The sequence below is a fragment of the Ammospiza nelsoni genome, chromosome 5 (genome assembly GCF_027579445.1).
Source record: "Ammospiza nelsoni isolate bAmmNel1 chromosome 5, bAmmNel1.pri, whole genome shotgun sequence".
In the NCBI taxonomy this organism is placed as follows: Eukaryota; Metazoa; Chordata; class Aves; order Passeriformes; family Passerellidae; genus Ammospiza; species Ammospiza nelsoni.
This window is the reverse complement of record NC_080637.1, coordinates 41,112,849-41,132,025: the sequence shown is the minus strand read 5'-3', so window position 1 is coordinate 41,132,025 and position 19,177 is coordinate 41,112,849. Positions and strand designations below refer to the sequence as shown.

The following is a 19,177-nucleotide window of genomic DNA, read 5'->3' as shown; positions in this document are numbered from 1 at the left end:
TTCACAGAGTGCTTAAAAATGAGATGCTTATTACACAGAGTTTACAAATCCTAAATGAAAGACAGCAGTCCTTGAACTAGAATATATAGACAATAGTGATGCTGGGAAGAAAGGAACAGGAAAGCAGGAATTTTCTAACGTGAAGCTGTATTATACACTGCTTATAACAAAGTTTAAGGGTTTCTACCAATCTCATGAAAGAAAGGGAGGCAAAAAAAAATCAAGGTGTGGGCTCTGTCAAGAACAAAAAGGATTGAGCAAGATTTAAGAAGGAAGTGTAATAAAAGCTACTGTGTTTTTTTCTGAGTTGGAAGACTTCACTGTAAGAAAGGTATAATTAAAGGACATTAATTTATTTTCACTGAGTAGCAGAATATAAAGTGTGAATTTACTGGAGAACTAGAACTGATAAATGTTTTTTAGTGGAAATATACATGGGTCCATTTTTTGAATTAAGGGTAATAAAGGAATTACAAGGTTCAGGTTTTAATTTATTTAATTTGTTTTCCTGGAAAGCAGTTTTACTGATATCAGAGGCTTCCTGAAAAGCTCAAATTCAGGGAAGAGAAGAATTAAGAATTCTGGGCAGTATTTCAAATAAAAGTTAGAGGCACAGCTCCCATTACATTTCACTTTCAAATTTTGGTCAGGAGATTGCAGTTTCCAAGGCAAATATAAGGCAAATGAAGTTTAAATTTGCAGAGGAAAAAAACCCACAAAATTATGATGACAGACAATGTAAAATATGTAGAAGGCTCATCTATATGTCCAACACTGGTTGGTCATAAACAGATTAGGATGATAGAAGGTAGTTGATTGTCATAGCCTACTCACAAATTAGATATTAGGATATGCAAAAAACTCATACTCTCTAGATAGGTACAGAAAATGCTTATCCTCTAAATCTTGCAAAATATTTCTACGCCTATCTTGCAACTTCATGCTGACTAAAGTACTAGTGTTCAGGAAAGAATTAAGACAAAAAATACAACCAGAAATTCACACCAATGTTTATGGAGTTAACAAAAATTGCAAAGAATGCTCAGACCCCCTGCCCCCAAATCAGCCCCACCCCAAAAAATAACCTCAAGAAATAGAAAAGAAAAAATAGTTACTAGGGAGCATAAAGCAATAACTGTGAAGGAATATTATATTCCTTCCGGAACATAATTTAAGTATGTTCTTAGATCATAACATATTGGCTATTAACAGAAGCAAAGTCCTAAATTAGACAGATAACTATTTACTCCTGCTGAACAATGGCTACTCTTTCTTTAGGTTATACTTTTTTTTTAAACATTTGGTCAATTTAATGAACAGTTAGTTTTCCCTTTGAACATGTAACAGGGAAGCAAATCAAATACTTTTAAGTAAGCAAATGCTTTCCTTAAACTGAGATATTCTATGTTAAAAGCATTCCTTTTATTACTTAATTAATTTAGCTTTGTCAAGGAACAGAATTAAATTAGTTTAGGATTAATCTATCCCATCCAAATTTTTCAGAAAAAATAGGAAATTTGGCTTTTAAAAAACTTAAAGTAATTTAATTCAGAATTCAAAGAATGTGCCATTGGAAAAAAAAAAAATCTATAGAAAGAACATAAAAGTTGGGAAGTTCACAAAATATTTCTTAAAATCTTGACTCAGCCTTTCTAAAATCCCGGTAAATTAAAAGATTATAATTTTGAAGTGTAGTATGTTTTGTCTTAACAAAGACATGAAAATTCATACATTTCCCTATATATATATATATATATATATATATATATATATAAGAGGTGTTTTATTTCCGTATCACATGAATATGAGCAGGATTTTTTAGTATTTAAGAATCCATTATTTTGTATTTCTAGACTTTACTTTTCAGTCTCTAAGATCTCAACAATTTATTGATACGATTTCTAAATTACAAGTTATATATAAGGAATGTGTATGATACTCCCAAATAACAGCTCTTGATTCCTAACAATAACTGAATTCTGAGGAACAGCCACAACTATGGATGTTGGAAAGTGAACTCAATAATGTTTTATTAATAAAGCTTGTCAAATCATTGAGGTTGAGATCTTCTGAAAAAATGGTACAAGAACTTGATTTAAGAATTTATTGAAATGACAGGACCTCTAAGGACACTGCATCTTTATAACAATCTAATACAACTTCAGGTTAACTCAAAGGGAACACACCTACTACATCACTGAAACAGTTCCTAGGCAACTTCATTTACTATTCCAGAAGGCAAAACCAAGAGACATTATAGAATAAGAAATCATTCTATAACAAATATATTCTTAGCAAAGGCAAATTTATAACATTTTCAGATTAAAGATATCATGGGGCTAATGATTTATTCTGATAATTGAAAAGCAACAGACTCTGGCAAAGAGAAACAATGTAATAACCATGTTTCTATATTGCATACGAAATGTAAAAAGGTGACTAATATGTGATTTTATATATCAGAAGTGATACAATTGAATGTATCATCACTGTTTAATTTCTTAAGTCCGTGGTGCTAATATTTATAAAGACACATATGCAGAAACATATTTAAAGAGACATAACACCTGGGCTTTTTTTTTCCTTCGTTCCTGGACTATTGAAATAAGAATGCATACGTAGGTAGGGCACAGTATGTATTTTTTGAGAGCATACCTAGATTAGCAGACATTATAAACTCTCTGTCTCTCCAGCCTCGCTCCCTCACATTTATGACTCTGCCAGTTGGTTGTTCTTTCCTGCTCCCTTCCTAATCTCTCCTTCTTGAAGGTATAATGCAATGGCACTTTTTTATTTTCCTAAGAAAAAACCATTCTCCAAGATTCACACAGGCAAGAGTTCATATTAATTTACTTTTGGATGGAGTTACAATATAGGTTACAGCCTAAACAACAGTTATACACTAATATGAATGCAGTGTATACTATTTGACTCAATTATTCAAGATACAGACACATTCTATTCTGGATACATGAATACAATGATAACCTTGTCATTGACATCAGTAGTTTAGAGTTATCTCACCTAAATTCAGGATCTTAGCAGTTAGGAATCTCATCTAATTTAAATGGTGTGGCTTCATCACTAGCCATTGGAGAGAAACAAGAAAACTAAGGACACAATTTGTTCTTTTCTAAGATGGCAGGCACAAAGATAGAATTATGTTTTTTTTTTCCATTGGTACAATTAACTTAGACTATGATGATAAATTTTATGTAATCTAATTTTAGGAATGTAAAACAAATCAATAAGAACAAACATATTGAGTCACTATATTTTTTGCTTGTGGTGAAGTAATGTAAATAAATCTTCATTCTAAAGCCTTTATAAAGTATGTCAGAAAAATAGAGATTTCAAGTATTTTTACATGTTTTTCTTGAATTTTAATTTTTTAATTGAAAGTGGAAATTCAGCATATATGAAAACATAATCACAAAATAAATCCAGCAATTTATATATATAAATTATACCTGATTACTATTTTGACAACATTTCAAGAAACTTCACTACTTAAAAAGTTTTAGGAATTTTGATAATTTTGCCAAAGTTCTTTAATACAGCTTAAATTTTCCGTAATGTGCTTTTGGGAGGTTTGGGTTTTTATTTATTTGAAAAAAACATTGTACACAAATAGAAAAATAGAGTATGTCATATTATCAGAAATATATTGAAATTTCTTCAGTTATGTTATACAAAATAAGACAGGAAACAAAATTCTATAATTTTATGACATTCAAGAATTTTTTTTCAACATATAGAGTCTTTTGTTACCTTCTATGGTATTAGAATGGTAAAAATATAAGGCTTTAAAAGGCTCCTCTAATACTGAGGTGTAGTGAGTTCAGTGGGATCATAAACTACTGCATGACTGGTAATCAACATAACAGAAATCTCTGCCTTGATTTGTGATATGTGTTCTGGTGCTCAGGTAATAAAACATGCATTTTTCAAAGCTCTTTTGGAAATAAAATAAGAGGAAGATTAAAACAAATTGTTTTCATACTTAAGGGAAAAGAATATCTTCTCAAGACTCAGCCATGAGAAGACGTACGATACATCACAGGGGACTTCCCATTAAAATCACAAGAGGAAAGTCTATTGACAACACAGTTTTTAAACTGAACTGCAGTAAATGTATGAAAAGGCTTTAGACAAAAAAGAAACAGAAGGATAAGCAGCATGTGTTATTACGGATTCCAAGCATGCTCAGTTCTACTTAGCATTTTAAAGTGATCTTTAATACTGATATTGAAAAGAACCATAACTTACTTGAGGATCTTGCTGAGTGTCTGTGTGGCAGCTTATTTTTTTCTCTGTTCTCAGTCAAAGCACTTCCACTGGCCATGGAAACAAGGTCTAAATCCATGTCTTCTCTGCTTACAGAGCTTGCCTGGAAGCAGTGGGAGAGAATGTACACAATCATGAAACAAAATATAACATTTTCTGAATGTAGCTCACATTACTCCAAATAAACAAACAGGGTCTGTCAAACAACCTTCTTCAAAATGATACCACAATCCTTTTTTGTTGCCTAGGCTGAACAAATGCACTATGTCAAAGCATTTTTGTAAATAAGAGCCGATCTTAAAATTGTGGTTTGTGATCTGAGTCAATGCAACAACAAAAGAAAACATTTTAGTACAGTAATTTTGAAGAAAATCAATCTTGCAGAGGGCTGATGAAACCTTAAACAGCTTAAGATCATTTACTGACCAGTCTATAATTTAAGTTATAGTTGAATGCCAGAGATGTCATATTGGATTATTTCCTGCAATATTTATGCTTTATCCAGGACACGTATCACTTCAATCAGTCATGGGCCCAGTGAGTAATTTAATCTTTTAAGGTTTTTGCTAATTAACCATAACCATCAGACAGCATTTTAATTATACTTTAGGCAAGAGAATTATATTAATTATAAACTTCTGACATCCAGTGGTGGTATGTTTTGACATGAGGCATGTTACCTGCACACAAATATGACAAAAGAAAAATGAAAATTGTGTTTCATTTTAGCATTGCTGTTTTGGGAACATGTAGGGCAAAGTTTAAAAACCGACCGGGAAGATACCTCCCACTGCAAATTGCAGATTGTTATTTTTGCAGAAACAACTTCACGTTTACTGAAGAATGAAACGAAAAGCTGTTCAGCAACAAAAGCAGCCTCTAAAATAAAAAGACACTGAGGTCCAGTAACAATGATGGGGAAAGATCAGACACTGCTGATGAGCAGTCTACAAAAATCCCGAGTCAGCCGGCTGGAAGTACTGAACATAAGGATTTACTCCTCTAGACTTTGGACGCTCAGAAGTGAAGTCCAGAAGAGCAGATTGAGTCTTTCCTCTCTCTGGGCTGTAGAGCTGGATATCTTTCAGAACTACGCGTCTAACTGGGTATTTCTTTTGTAAAAACAAACTACCAAACAAACTACAGGAAAGGAAGAGACTGCTAGTGGTAATGTCATTAAACTTTTGCCTAACATTGTAGTAGCAAGACTGCTCAACCAGGTACCGAGAGACCGGGTCTCAGCTCCTTCCTCAGGGGCACAAAGCCCTCAGCTCCCCTTTTCTCAGCAAAGTGCTGTTACTGTGAAGTTGCAGGCCATTCTGGAGGAGACGATTTCCAGACTTCCTGTTCAAACTACCTCACTGTACCAAAAGCAGCACTGCACCAATGCAGACAGGCTTTGTAGTCGAGTCTAACTTAGAGAACTCAGATGAAATGGAGACCTGTTTCATTTCCTTGTCTTTACTCAGTCACTGTTTAATGTAAAATTCATTAAAAAATCCAAGCACTTTCAAACCAAAACCTCTAAAGATACAGAGATTTTACACTCTTCCTTAGTGATTGCATTCCCTTTGTGTCCGCACAGAAAGTTTATCCCTTGCTTTCTGATGCTTACCTTTTATATGTTTAATGACGAAGAATTTAAAGTTTTGCTTTGCACAGCTAGTCTTTATTATTGCTGTTAACATCAATATTTTATTTTCTCTTCCACAGCAGTGACAAGCAACTTTGAAAAAAAATGTTTTATCCTGCCAATTGTTTCTATTTTATTGACCTTAATATTTGCAGTTGCTTTAAGCTTGTGAGAGCTTCCTATGTTCAAAATCTTTAAACTGAAAACTTTTAGTCTTTCATTAGTAGAAATAATGCAATGATTGTGATGCTCAAAGAGATTCAAACCAATGGAAATGGTCATCCTTATTTCTATCTAACCTGTTTGAACACACTACAAAAGTCTTTTTAACGTTCCAAGTCCCAAAGATTTGTGGCCATGAAGGCACAAATTTTATACCCGTAACATTTCCACTGTATTATTTCCAATCCCTACCATCACAGATACTAAGGCTTCATCATCTTGTAGACAATGATATTCAGGATTTTATGCTAGATTTTACTATGTCTATCTTATCTCTGATGTAAAGTATTTGTTATTTTATTTCAAACAAATGTGTTTTCACCCAATTACAGTCAGACTAATAGTTAAGGTTGTATTAATCACTGGAGAAACCTGAATTTGGCCTTTTAAAGAAGCTGATTGAAAGTCCTCTGAAGCTAATAAAATCTTCCCTTTTTTGCTTATGATTTAGAACCAGATTTTGGAAGAAATTTAAGATACTGGCACAGTTTTTTTCAGACTGTAGTATTAGACTTTCATCTGTAGTGATCACCATAGTTAACTTTCCAGACTTGCTGCCATTTTTTACTACCACAAACCTTTCTCATTAATTAATTGAAAATTAATATCGATCAGGAGGAATCTTTGCCTTGAACACTTTGCATCTGTATATTTGTCTATTTCTAGGTAAAATTATCAAGATGTTCTGTCACCTTCAGAGATAAAAGGTGCTTTTGAATTCAAGTTACATATAAATGATTGAAGATACTGATCAATAGTGAAGGGGTTAACCCTGTAGGTAACTTAAACTTCACACAGGAAGAATCAGGAAGTCTATCCTACAGGCTATTCCACAAAATCATATTCATTTAAAATAATTTTAACTGTAAACATGCCTTCCTAAGCACTTCAATGGTATTACTAATGAGAAAAATCATCAAAATTACTAAGATTAACATAATAAGGCCTTAGATTTACAGCAGGTTACTACAAAGCAATAATCCCCAGTGAGAAGACTTCATTGTTTATATGTAACCACTGAAATGCAATTTTGTATCCATGAAAAAGAAAGTCTCAATTTACTGGAATGTCCACAAATATCATTTAGAAAACTATATGAAACTTTCAGAATGCAGGCTTATGGAACACATAACAAGCAGGGATTGTCTAGCACATCAGAAAACTTCATTGTTTCAATTATATGGCATAGGAATAAACTACTGGAAATGCCCAGGAATGCTTTCCTCTCCTAATGCTTCCTACCTCTCTCTTTGCTTTTAATACATATTTTCCAATTTTTTTCAGTTTACAAGAATTTTTTTTTAAAATAATGATTGCAGCTTTTAACTTGATTTTTATCATGATTTCATACTTTTAAAGTAAGCTACTGTGCCAAAACAGTAGGAGCATGTTCACATTTCAACCTTTAAGAGAACTCATATAAATTTTAAAACCAAAATTCTCCAGCCATCTGTGTGTACAAACCACACCATTACTTCACTGCCTGTATAGTACTGCTTTCTGCATCAGAGATATGTTTTATTCTATTTTCTGTTTCTTGAACCCTCTATTGCATTTTTCTCTGTATTTCATTCATGTGGAACAGTTATGTTATTATGTGGCACAGGCTGTGACAATTCCATAACTTTGCCAGTTATGTGGGCACACCACATAATACTACTGTGGGATTGCAGCAGTGTTTTGTGGAGAGAACTGCTTAGTGTAAATAACACACAATCTACCTATGTGCACTTATGACAACCAATAATTATATCATATGTAATTTAGATAACATTATTAAATTATGATTTGCTCAAATTACTGCTTTAGACTCCACCAATAAAACCCCACAACAGTCAGTTTGTTCACAATTTCAGCCCTTTAAATTTTAGAAGAACTGAAGAATTGGACACATTTGCCAGAGAAAAATACTTGACAAAATCTGTCTTAAAGAAAACAGTAACAGTAACATGTAAGGCTTAAAATAATTCTTTTCAAAGGTGAATTTTATGGGAGTTTATGGAATCATTTCCAAAACATGCAAACTGCATAGGTTGTGAAGCTAAAGAAGGAAGAGGCTAGATAGGGGCAAGACTGATCAGAGAACAAAATGAGGCATATGACATAATCTAACTGTGAAATCCTTTTTATGCAATATTTTACATCATGTATATGAGTATGAAATACTAATTCCACCTAGCTTCTAAAATGTTGCCCCATTTTTTGCACTGTACAAAATCTTATCAATAAGAATATTGCTAATATGGCATTAAAATGTAAAGTCTATATATATATAAATAGAGTGAGTATGCATTGGCCTGGAGGCATCACAACTGCTTGCTATTAAAGGAACTTTTGGGTATCTCTAACACAGTCTTTCAATTTTGTAAATCTTCAAATTGTTAAATTGCTCATCTTTCCCCTCCTGCCAACTTACATGACTACCTGTTTCAGAAAATCCATTTTTTTTAAATGCTGGAAAAAGAGTGAATCATGAAAAGAGAAGGAGGCATTTTAAGAGGTAAAGAAATATAAAAAAAGAAATTGTAGGAGTAAGTCTGACTTCATTGAATGTTTTCAATAATGTCAACATATTAATATACAATTCTAACTTACTGTATTTCAATAAATGAAATTGAAAGCATATTAGAATGATTTAGGTATGTTATATACAGAATTTGAGAATATTTAAAGTTGTTTAATTTACAAGCATACACATTTTCAGTAAATAATGTAGTTGGTACTGAACCATATTTAACTTTTTTCAACTTTTTTTGAAAATGCAGATTTAGAAGCTTTAAAAAACACACAGTAGCATTTGATGTTTTAAAAACAAACTCAGTGTCAGATCATGGTGCTAGAACCCAAAGCACCTACATGGGGTTTTTTGCTAAAATATTTTATTCTGATCTCCATCAGGGGATGACTCGATTGCCAAACAGAGATAACACTACTGAATTATATTAACCAAAAAAGTATCCCGTTTTTACACCAGGTAAGGATTGAAAATACCTGAATTCTGCAAAATCCCACAAAGAAACAAATTCTTACCACAAGTTGTACTTGTCTGTTGTCGCATATCGCAGGATCTAACTCGGGCAAAAAACGACAGCTGGGAAAAATGTAGAATAGAAATTTCAGTAACTCCCACTGTACTGGGCTCACTAAAATACCTGCACAGATCCTTTTCAGGAAACAATCTTGCTTAATATTTCAAATAATTTCGTTATTAAGATATACCAGGGAAATTAATATTAACTGATAAAGTATCAGAGCAATTACTATTAATTTTTTGTACTTGATTTAAAAATAATTAACAATTGTTTATTCAAATGATAGAACATTCAGTCAAACTATTCTAACCAGCATGACTTTTTGTATGTGTTGAAATAAATTGCAGAAAAGTCAGTTTTCATATTCCTTTTTGTAGGAATAAAATTGTTTTCAGCTGAAAAAGAATATAAGCTGTTCTAAATTGTCTACCAATGAAGTTTGAAGGGACATCAGTTGGACTTTTGGCAAATTAAAAGATGATATCATGATCCTTAAAAAAGTCAGTACAAATACTAGAGCATAGCATACACCTGCAGAGGTAGCACAATAATATTTAAGAAAATTGTTTTATAAATTTCTGTGTCTTACTTTCAAACATTATTACCTGTTGTATTCCAGTGTTTTCATTCAATTTAAAAGTCATGGAAATGATCTTAAACAAACACTTTGAGTATTTCTCTATTATGGATCACAACTAAAAGAGAAATATTTCTGCAAGTATTTCCTAAGGAACATGTTTTTCATATAGTTTCTACAATCACTGATACAAGCAGGGTATGTGGCATATTTTTCTGCACAAGACAGAACAATTTGCAGCCCATTTAATTGCAAATATATTTTTAATGAAAATAATGATAAAATTAATATACTAAACCCATTGCTTGCCTACAGACACTTTGTTTGGTTTTCTTAGAGATGCTTGGCATTGTGTCTACTAATGACTTCACTGAGATAACTAATGCCTTATATTGAATTAATGACCAAAATACACTTACTACGTCTTCATGTTAGCTTAGGCAATATGAACCTTTTCCTTAATTGTATTGACATTTTACCTGTTTAATAACCAAAACTGAACACAGAAGGAACATGTTTACAACATTTTAGTACAGTGTAGTATAAAGACGTAAATGCTGGGTTTATGTTTTGAAGACAAAATATAAATACACACTCTTTACCTAAAAAAAAAGTATTTTTTTACTTCCTTAATCAAATCTAACAATGTAGCTAATGTTACAGTTGATTTAATTACATAAAACCATAATATATGTCAATAGCATTATAAAATATATGATGAATAAGCACTTTTTTCTACACTCTTTTCACTCTAAAACCCACTGCATTGCTAAAGTAAATCTAAGTAGTTACTTATGATAAGATTCTAAACATTTTATAATTTCAATTTCAATGTGGAAGAAGTATCTATACAATGACTACTAAGCCAGTTCTAAAGGGTGCCATATTTGGGACCCGGAAATATGGTGTACTGTCTGCTCGCTGCAAAGCCATGTTTGCTTTAGAACCATTTACTTAGGTTTCACTTTACAAGACAAATTTCAAATAAATAAAAAATCTAATTTAAAGGCAATGACCTCACCACTTTGTATTTCTGGAACTGGGTGCTTCATAATCCAAAAGCTGTTCATGAAGCCATTGGTATGTGAAGTCTTTTCTCTGTAATTTCTCATCTAAAGTAGCATCCAGCTGAGAAATTTTTTTACCTGGGGAGGAAGAGACATACTCCTGTCTTTCACCATTATTTTAAAATAAATTTTATTTAAGATTTCCTAGATAAACTTGGAACCTATGACTTCTTGGAAAAGAAAAAAGGCAATTACTTCATTTTCATGCAGAGTCCAACTATTTAAAATCTCTTCAGATATATTTAAGAAATACTTTTATATTAGTTTTAATTTTATGGTTTGTTTTCTCTTTTGGGATGTAATATTAGCCTTCTGAATAAATTTATTTTATTGGGAAATGAAGCTATCCTTTGTTATGAAATTAATATAGAAGTATATATTATATTGCTTGCCACAGCTGCCATGATTGTTGCTTATTGTGGTATATCCATAATTAAAATATGCAATAATTTATACTTACAATTCTACTTAGCAATCTGTAAGGTTAAAAAAACAAATCACCATTATATGCAAGAGTCGACACATGGCAATCTTATTACTCTTATCTGTCTTTTACTGATGTGGTCTATTACAACGTTTAAGACATTTTAATGGCAATTTCTGATTTGGATTCCAAAGCAATGGCAACTATGATATCATTTTTCAGAAATTACTACCTACTTTGGATCACAAATAGCATCTAAAGATAGAGAATAAAACAGTGGCATTATGGGGAAAAAAACCCAAAACGTCCAGTTCTGGAGATCCTTCAGTTTTTGGATCATTCTGCTGAATAACAGACATGGTAAGGAGCATCAGGAAGAGGCTACCAGAATTAGAACAGAGCACAGAGGAGCCATCATTGTTGCATGACAACATTCATGGATTAGAATAATTTTTAATTTTCTATCCTCATACATAAACTTTCTAGGTTAAATCTTTTTAGCACCTTCAACTCAGGGCTTTTATGAGACATTTGAAAACTTTTTCCTTTTCTAGTTGGTACAAATATTTAGTTTTTTTCTCTTTGATGTCATTTCAGATAACACTGAGTTATCATCCTTTTGCTAATTATTCCTTTTTTTTCTTTCAAAGATTCTTTGCTCACTGATAGGTCAATATGGCAGCTACTAGAAGGTTTTTAGCAGGAACTCTTGAACCAGCAAAGATGACTTAACATCAGGTCCATTTGCTGACTATGGATGATTTAACTTCCAGTAACTCCAAAGGGATGGCAGGGGTGGGGATGGCGGTATCAGAAGTGCCAAGTTTTCACTCATGTTTTGACATTATAAACTGAAGTTCTAGGATATTCAACAATTCACCTTTCAAGCGATTTGGTACATTACATGTAGTATTTTTAAAATTGAAATTAAAATTTAAAGTGTATCATTTACTTTGCATAAACTGCAAAATATGCAGGTTTTGCCTCATTGGCATTTTACCTAGCTTTGCCATCAGCTCATTGCTTTCAAGTTAAAGTATCAAAACTGCTTATTTCATAGTCTGAAATACAAATGATTTTTGTTTATTTGTCTTAGTATAGGGAGTCTCTATTCAAACCAAATCCATTCCTTAGGCTGAATGTATTCAAGGCAAGGTCCTGGTCCAGAATATAAAGTTACATATGTCTTGCTAGTCACTCACAGACTAGAACTTAGGCAGAAGAATTTATCCTTAGTTAATGTAAAGAACTCCCATTTACCACCTTAGACAGACAGAAAATGAAAATCTTGGATGGACAGTCACTGTATCTATGGAAATGAGCGTGTGAGGGCTGACTAAAAAAGTCAAGCAATGAATTACTTAATCAGTGCCAAATATTAAAACACTGATAATTACACTGTTCATCAGCTTCCTTTATTAAAGTGGGGACTATTTATATTTTCTAAATTTATGATGCTGCCTTTCTGGTTCAGGAGTACAGTCATCTAACCTTTCCATTTTGAAAATTTATAGGTTCCAAGTCCACTGGTATCCTTATAGCTCTTCATTTGAAGACAGATGCTGATTTATATAAACAAGACACATTGTGAGTGACCTCCTAAGAGCACTTCATTTGGAGATTAAACCTTCTACATTTGTTCTCCAATGAGGAATAATATCTGAAGAAAATATATTTAATTTTTTTCTTATCTGTATTTACAGAAAAGTTAGCCCAGTGTTCCTATCTTTCTAAGGATAAATATGTCTTGCAATTAAAATGATTTGTATTATTTATGCATTCACTAAATTGTTTTTATCTTTTTCCCTATTAAAAGGGAAATCAATGTAGGGGATAAACCCATATTACAAGTTCATGTCTGAGTCTGTGTGTCAGCAATGGTTGAAAGAAGGTGAACATACAATAAGCTATAATAAAGCTTACAAAAATATAAATACTTCCAACTTGGTAATCTACTTTCCAAAGTTATTTTTAATAATTTTCCTTAGTTGCAGTTTCATTTTTTGATTTAATTATGTTTGAAACAGAACAGTTTTTATTTAATAAACTTTTATTTTAATATATTTTTATTTTTTCATGCTGATTATTGAAACATAATCGAAACAAAAATGTCATCAAGGTAAAAGTACAAACAAGAGTTTTCTTCCTTAAAATTATATAAGTTATTAGACAGAAAATTCTTTCTTGTATTAGTCTTAATAGTGGCTTTTCTTCCTCAAAAGGGCAGATGATCTTCAATAATTTGTTTATAACGTTGCAAAAACTGTAATCTATTTTCTTTCATATCCTTGCTTTTAAAAAGTATTTAGCTTTTTAATTCTTAACCAAAAATAAATCTATGTTATGAATTAAAATACTGCATTATCACTTTTCTCTTCCACTTATGAACATCATGTGTTCAAGAATCTGGTGTACCAGTATCATTAACATGCATTTGCTTGGTAGCTTTCTTAAATTAGGACTATGTGTTTTTTAAAAAACCTGGACCTGATTTTGTAGAAGTATTAACACTCATAAAAGTTCCAAAGAGCTGTAAGCTTTCTGCATCTTTGAAATGGATCAGACCCATAATCTTTAATTGTTAAATGCAGACAACTCTAAGACTATCAAAGAAAATAGAAATACATCAAAGAAGGCATCAAAACCCAAATTAATTTCAGAAGTATTTAAAGTATCATACCCTCATTAGATTATCGCTCTAAGACTTCAATCTTTTTGACCTTTTTTTTTAACATGACACACATGTTAATAATTTAAGATTGGAATTGTCTTACACTTGGCATTAATACAGTAATGATTTTTAGGTGTTGCCAAATAATCATCCACACAGATACTGTACATTTAGGCCAGATACAATGCAGCAGTCAGGGCCACCTACTGGCAATTTCCTACAAAATCTGAGCATCTAAATAGGGAGAACTTAGAAAAGCCCTGCCATCTGAAATATCTTTGGAACTGCATATTACAGGAAAGTAACAAAGCCTTTTCTGGGTCACCAAATCCACATGCAAACCTGTAAGAACCTGAACTTTGATATCAAGAAAAATGTAATACTTCATCAGTCAAATCTGTTCGCTGGGTGTGCTGTGAGACAAGACAACTCACATGCAGTTTAAAAAATGGATGCTATTATGTGCTTTAAATTATACTATCTCCAGGTAATCCATTCAGTGAACTAAAGGAGAAGGGCAAAGAATCTGTGAACTACTTCAGGTGAAGTGCCCTAAATTTTACATGGAGTCAGTTTTCTTTCTTTCCTCCAAGATATATGGATCTTGTGTCCTCAGCTGTAGCTGTCACTGTTAAGAGGACTGAAACACAGCCAAGGAAACAGCTTGGCATATAGAATCTGGAGATCCAAATCTCATCAGGATAAGGGGTACTTGAGACCCAAGTTCCCCTGTGGTAGGACAAGTGTTGTTAACAAGTCAGCACACAAAATGAAGGAGGATGGTTACACAGTGTCGGCATTCAGGGAGAACTCAAGTTCTGTGCCTGGAAAACACCAATCCTTGTTGTTATAAATTACAAATTACAGCTATTCCACTCTTCATCAATTCATAATGAAAGGGATGCTAAAGAACCTGATTCAACACAGGATTTTTTTTTTCCAAATCTATTTGTTGATGATGGGAAGATAAAAGGTTGAACTTTAATACATCATGCTTCTTGATAAATATATGGAGAAGCTTGCATTGCATTGAATCTTTCAAATCTTGTGTTTAGAAGGTGATTTAAATCACTTCAAACCTTGCTCTATAGGGAATACAATACAAATAAAAGACTAAGAAACCTAAGACCTACAATGTGAAAGAAGGGCTTGGAAATTCTTCAGCATTCTAAGTTTTCCTCCCATAAAAAAATCTGTGACCAGAGTTAATTTTCTCAATATGTATTGTGGAATCGGTGTTCTTAATAAAGGAATTAAGTAGTTCAACTTGTGTATAAAATTATTGTCTATGCTATTAATATATTGCATTTTTCTTCTCTGTCAGTATTGTGGCATAAATTACTGGTCAGAAATATATAATTTGAGGGAATATGTCTATTAGTATGTGTATGAATGCACAAAATCTAGAAAAAAATAAAATTATTGAGTATTAAAATTATCTACCCTTTGAGGATTTGTAATTTCTACTGTCTTCTATACAGTTATATAATGTGTGTATTACACATTTATAAATTACCTTGAAATCCCAAATCTAAAATCCAACCTTTTAATCTCAGTTTTTCATGTTACAACAACAAAAAAAGCCTTATTTCTGAGACAGTCTGTATAATACACACAGAACAGAAAGTAAGAATGACATGAGTTGTTCCTGCTATTAAGGTAAAAAAGTGAAGTATTTGGAAATAGACAGGAAAACAACAATCATTAAAAAATTACAAGCCCCACTGCCCTTCACCCCCAAAACACTCGTATACTAGAATGCATGAGAAATGATTGGAATTTTTTTTTTCCACAGAGAACTTGAAACATTTCTCAGAAGTGCACTTTGTCAGGAGTCCCTGAATGCTGCCATCCATGACACAGCAATCACAACAGGCCCCAAATTGCTTTGGAAAAAGAGTGGTATTTAGAGTGGTCTGTAGCATGCTCACAGGCATTCTGTGAGTACATTTATGGTAGAAATACATATGTGACTCCCAGACAGTCGGCAACATCGTGTGGCAGAAATTGGTACAGAGTTCTTACTGAAACCTATAGCATCCCCAGATGTTTATCTACAGCTCAGGGCTGGAATTTTCAGATAATGGGGTATATACATTTCTACCTTAAAAACATTTTCTTTTGATATACTAGGGACTTTTAGAAGATATTTTTTCATCTGAGTGACTTCTGACCATATCAACTTCCATCTCTAGGACCAGAATGAATGAAATGAAAATATTTGTAGAAGTGTCTGAGTGAGTTCATAGCTGAATAAAATATGAAATAGAACTGTATCACAAGAATACTACCTCAGGTTATTACCTACATAATTTTTAATGCCTAAAAATGCTTTATCAAATACTTTATCAATTATCAATCAATAAGGAGAGTTTTGAAAATGGGAGTGCTGATCAATATACGAGAGAATGTCTTTCAAAGATTATAAAAGCAACTACCAACAGGAAAAAAAATTAAAAAGAGATTTTTTTTCCTAAAACTTAAGCCCTTTTTCCCTTTTTACCAGGTATTTTGCATTTTTTTCAAACTAAAAGTAAGGCTTACTATGTTACTATTTGATCTACAAACCTCCTTTTCTTCTCTAATGTCTTCCCCAACAAGTTAATGCTATTTTAGCAGTTATCATATTTCAGACTGTGCTTTCTGTATTCTCTCTTTGATGTCTTATTATTAGATTAGGCAAAAGCAGAATCTTTTAGCTGAGATTCCTACATCACTGAAAAAGTACAAATTTCAGCTTCTGAATGCAAGGAAAACAGGATTTCATACTTGTACCTTTCCATTATTTTCTGTTTTGCTACATCTTCCTGCCCCTATAGAATACACCACTACTATTTATCTGTCCCTAGCTTACAGTTTAAACTCAACATTTTCTTTTTCCCACATTGAGGCAAATCTAAGTCTTATTTCATCCTCAATGGCATATCTTTAAAACACATAATTTTGAAGTTATTTCTCTCTCTCTATTCATATTCCAGTAATATCAAAGAACTTCTTCCAGGATCTCCTGATTACTTAAAAAATACAATTCAAACAACCACTCTATACTAAAATGCTCACATATTCATGTAACATGGTTTTTATTCCATGTTTCCATTTGAATTGCTTCATAAGACTCATTTTCCTAGCACTGACATCAAGACATCATTAAACATTGTTCCTTCCAATCTGATCAACTCTTGCAATTTTTATGGGTTGTTATCACTTTCTGTACTCTATTTACATTAAATACAATTTCTTAATTATCTTTTGTAATTTTCTTTGTAACAAACAGCAATTTCACATTGTGATATTTCCTAAGACCTATGACACTTTTCTGCATCGAGGAATAAACCTAGAAAACTATTTCACCTGGTATGTACAGGAAGTTGCCTTACAAGCCACTCTTCATTTCAAATTTTTTGCTAATTTATGACTGTTTGAATATGGAATTGCTTTACGTTTGAAAATCTAAGCTGGTTATTAAAAAAACCCCAAAAACATCCCTGCCAAAACCAAAAATTAAGAAGCTACAGAGGTGATATGCCATCCACATGCAGAGAAAGAGAAGAGTTCCTGATGTAAACTGCTACCGGCAATCAGCATGCTTCAGGATCCACTCAGGCATTTCCAAATTCAAAAAGAACATGAAAGACTTGGCAGTGCTATTCCACACTTGCAGATTATTCTTTTGTGTAGTCTTCTATGAGCACAGCGTTGTGTAGCCTATACAGTCCCCGCTTCAGCCACTCCGCACAGGCAAATCTCATCAACAGCTCTGCTGAGAAGTGAGTCTGGAGCACAGCCAAGAGTTCTTTGGATAGTCAAGGCTCTTGAGGAAGTGAAGAAATCAAGAGGAGTAAAAACTATTTTGAAATAGCATGTTCAGCATTTCAATGCTTAGTTACCCACGAGTAAATGTAAGGTATAACTAAGATGGAGGTAGATTGAGCCTATTTTGTTTATCCTTGGTGCCTACACTCTCACATAGTTTCTTGTCTGAAGTTTCAAATCTGCCTAATACGCACCCTATCTCTATTTTTTTTCATAAACTCTGGGAACTAATAAACCCCCGAATGATGGGTGTTCTCTACTGAATAGAGGAATTTTTACTGTTGAGGAGAAAAATAAGAGATGCATAACATAAAATCCCCTTTTTCACAGAATATTTTGATAGATCCTATTTCTATCCATTCCCACTTCTTAAAATTAAATGACAGAAGCAATCAAGAACTTCAACAAAAGTGTTTTGTTGCTCAGTGATGAAACCGTATTTCCAAGCAAGAAGAGATATCACTTTGTATGTAGTCCAAACCAGAGAATTATCTTTCTCTAAATTCAATAAACCAAGTAAAATTATTTAAGACATAAGATCTTCCAAAGGAATTCTCAAAATAACAAGTACAAAGGAACATTTTGTAAGAGTGCAGGAGGTCTAACTACTATGTTGTTCACTACAGAGAGGACAAAACCTACACAATACAATCAACTTTATTGAGTGTGACAACCATTAGGGTAGGTTTTGTTTGTAGTGAAGATATTAAAAGTAAAAGAAAGGAATTGAAAAATTCAAATCCAACAAAACTTTTGTTCAAAATAAAAACTGGAGGCTACTATGCAACAAGAATATACATATGCTAAGTATTAAAAGGAACAAAAGAACTGTCATTACTCTGGAACAGCATGAATTTAGTCAGTAAAGCTGACTTACATGATATTAATAATTGTCTCATACATTCTATGAATAATTAAAACATGTAATTTCATGTCACAGCTTCAGAATTTTCATTTGAAAAAAGTCTTTATTATATTAACTATTGAGAATACATATTTTCCCTAGAAAGTTATCTGAATAATAGAAGAACTTGTTTTAAGAACTCATGCTCATCAACACATATGATGTGCTGAAGTACCATGCATGATCATGCACAATTGGTACTTATTGCAGAGCAACACTGAAAGTGAAATAATGAAATTTTTGTACTAATGTTAATATGTTGTTTAGTTATGAAAGCCTCTGGATTGATTATCCTTTCTATCTATACCCTATACTTAATATATATCTGATGGATTAAAATATGACATATTTTTCTATTTAAAAGAGTTTTGTTTTGCTTGAGCAGAACTATTTCTGGCTCAATTTCTGATGCAGACTTGAAATACCTATTGGTATTTGATGAACATATTGTGACAACAATTCACAGCTCTGTCAGCACAGTAATGTGTAACAGCAGAACTACTCTCCATTGTCAAATACACACACAAAGTCTACACTGAGTGCAAGG

The 19,177-nt window shown here is 32.5% G+C and overlaps 1 protein-coding gene across 1 annotated transcript in view; it reads right to left on the bottom strand.

Moving 5' to 3' along the window:
• The window catches only part of LRRIQ1 (leucine rich repeats and IQ motif containing 1), a 102,837-nt gene that overhangs the window by 7,765 nt on the left and 75,895 nt on the right, over positions 1 to 19,177 (bottom strand). Inside the window, exons 24-26 of the mRNA XM_059472727.1 lie at positions 10,773 to 10,896; positions 9,173 to 9,233; positions 4,270 to 4,390 (exon numbers count right to left, since the gene is read on the bottom strand). Of these exons, the coding sequence (XP_059328710.1) occupies positions 4,270 to 4,390; positions 9,173 to 9,233; positions 10,773 to 10,896 (306 nt within the window). The remainder of the gene's footprint in view (positions 1 to 4,269; positions 4,391 to 9,172; positions 9,234 to 10,772; positions 10,897 to 19,177) is intronic.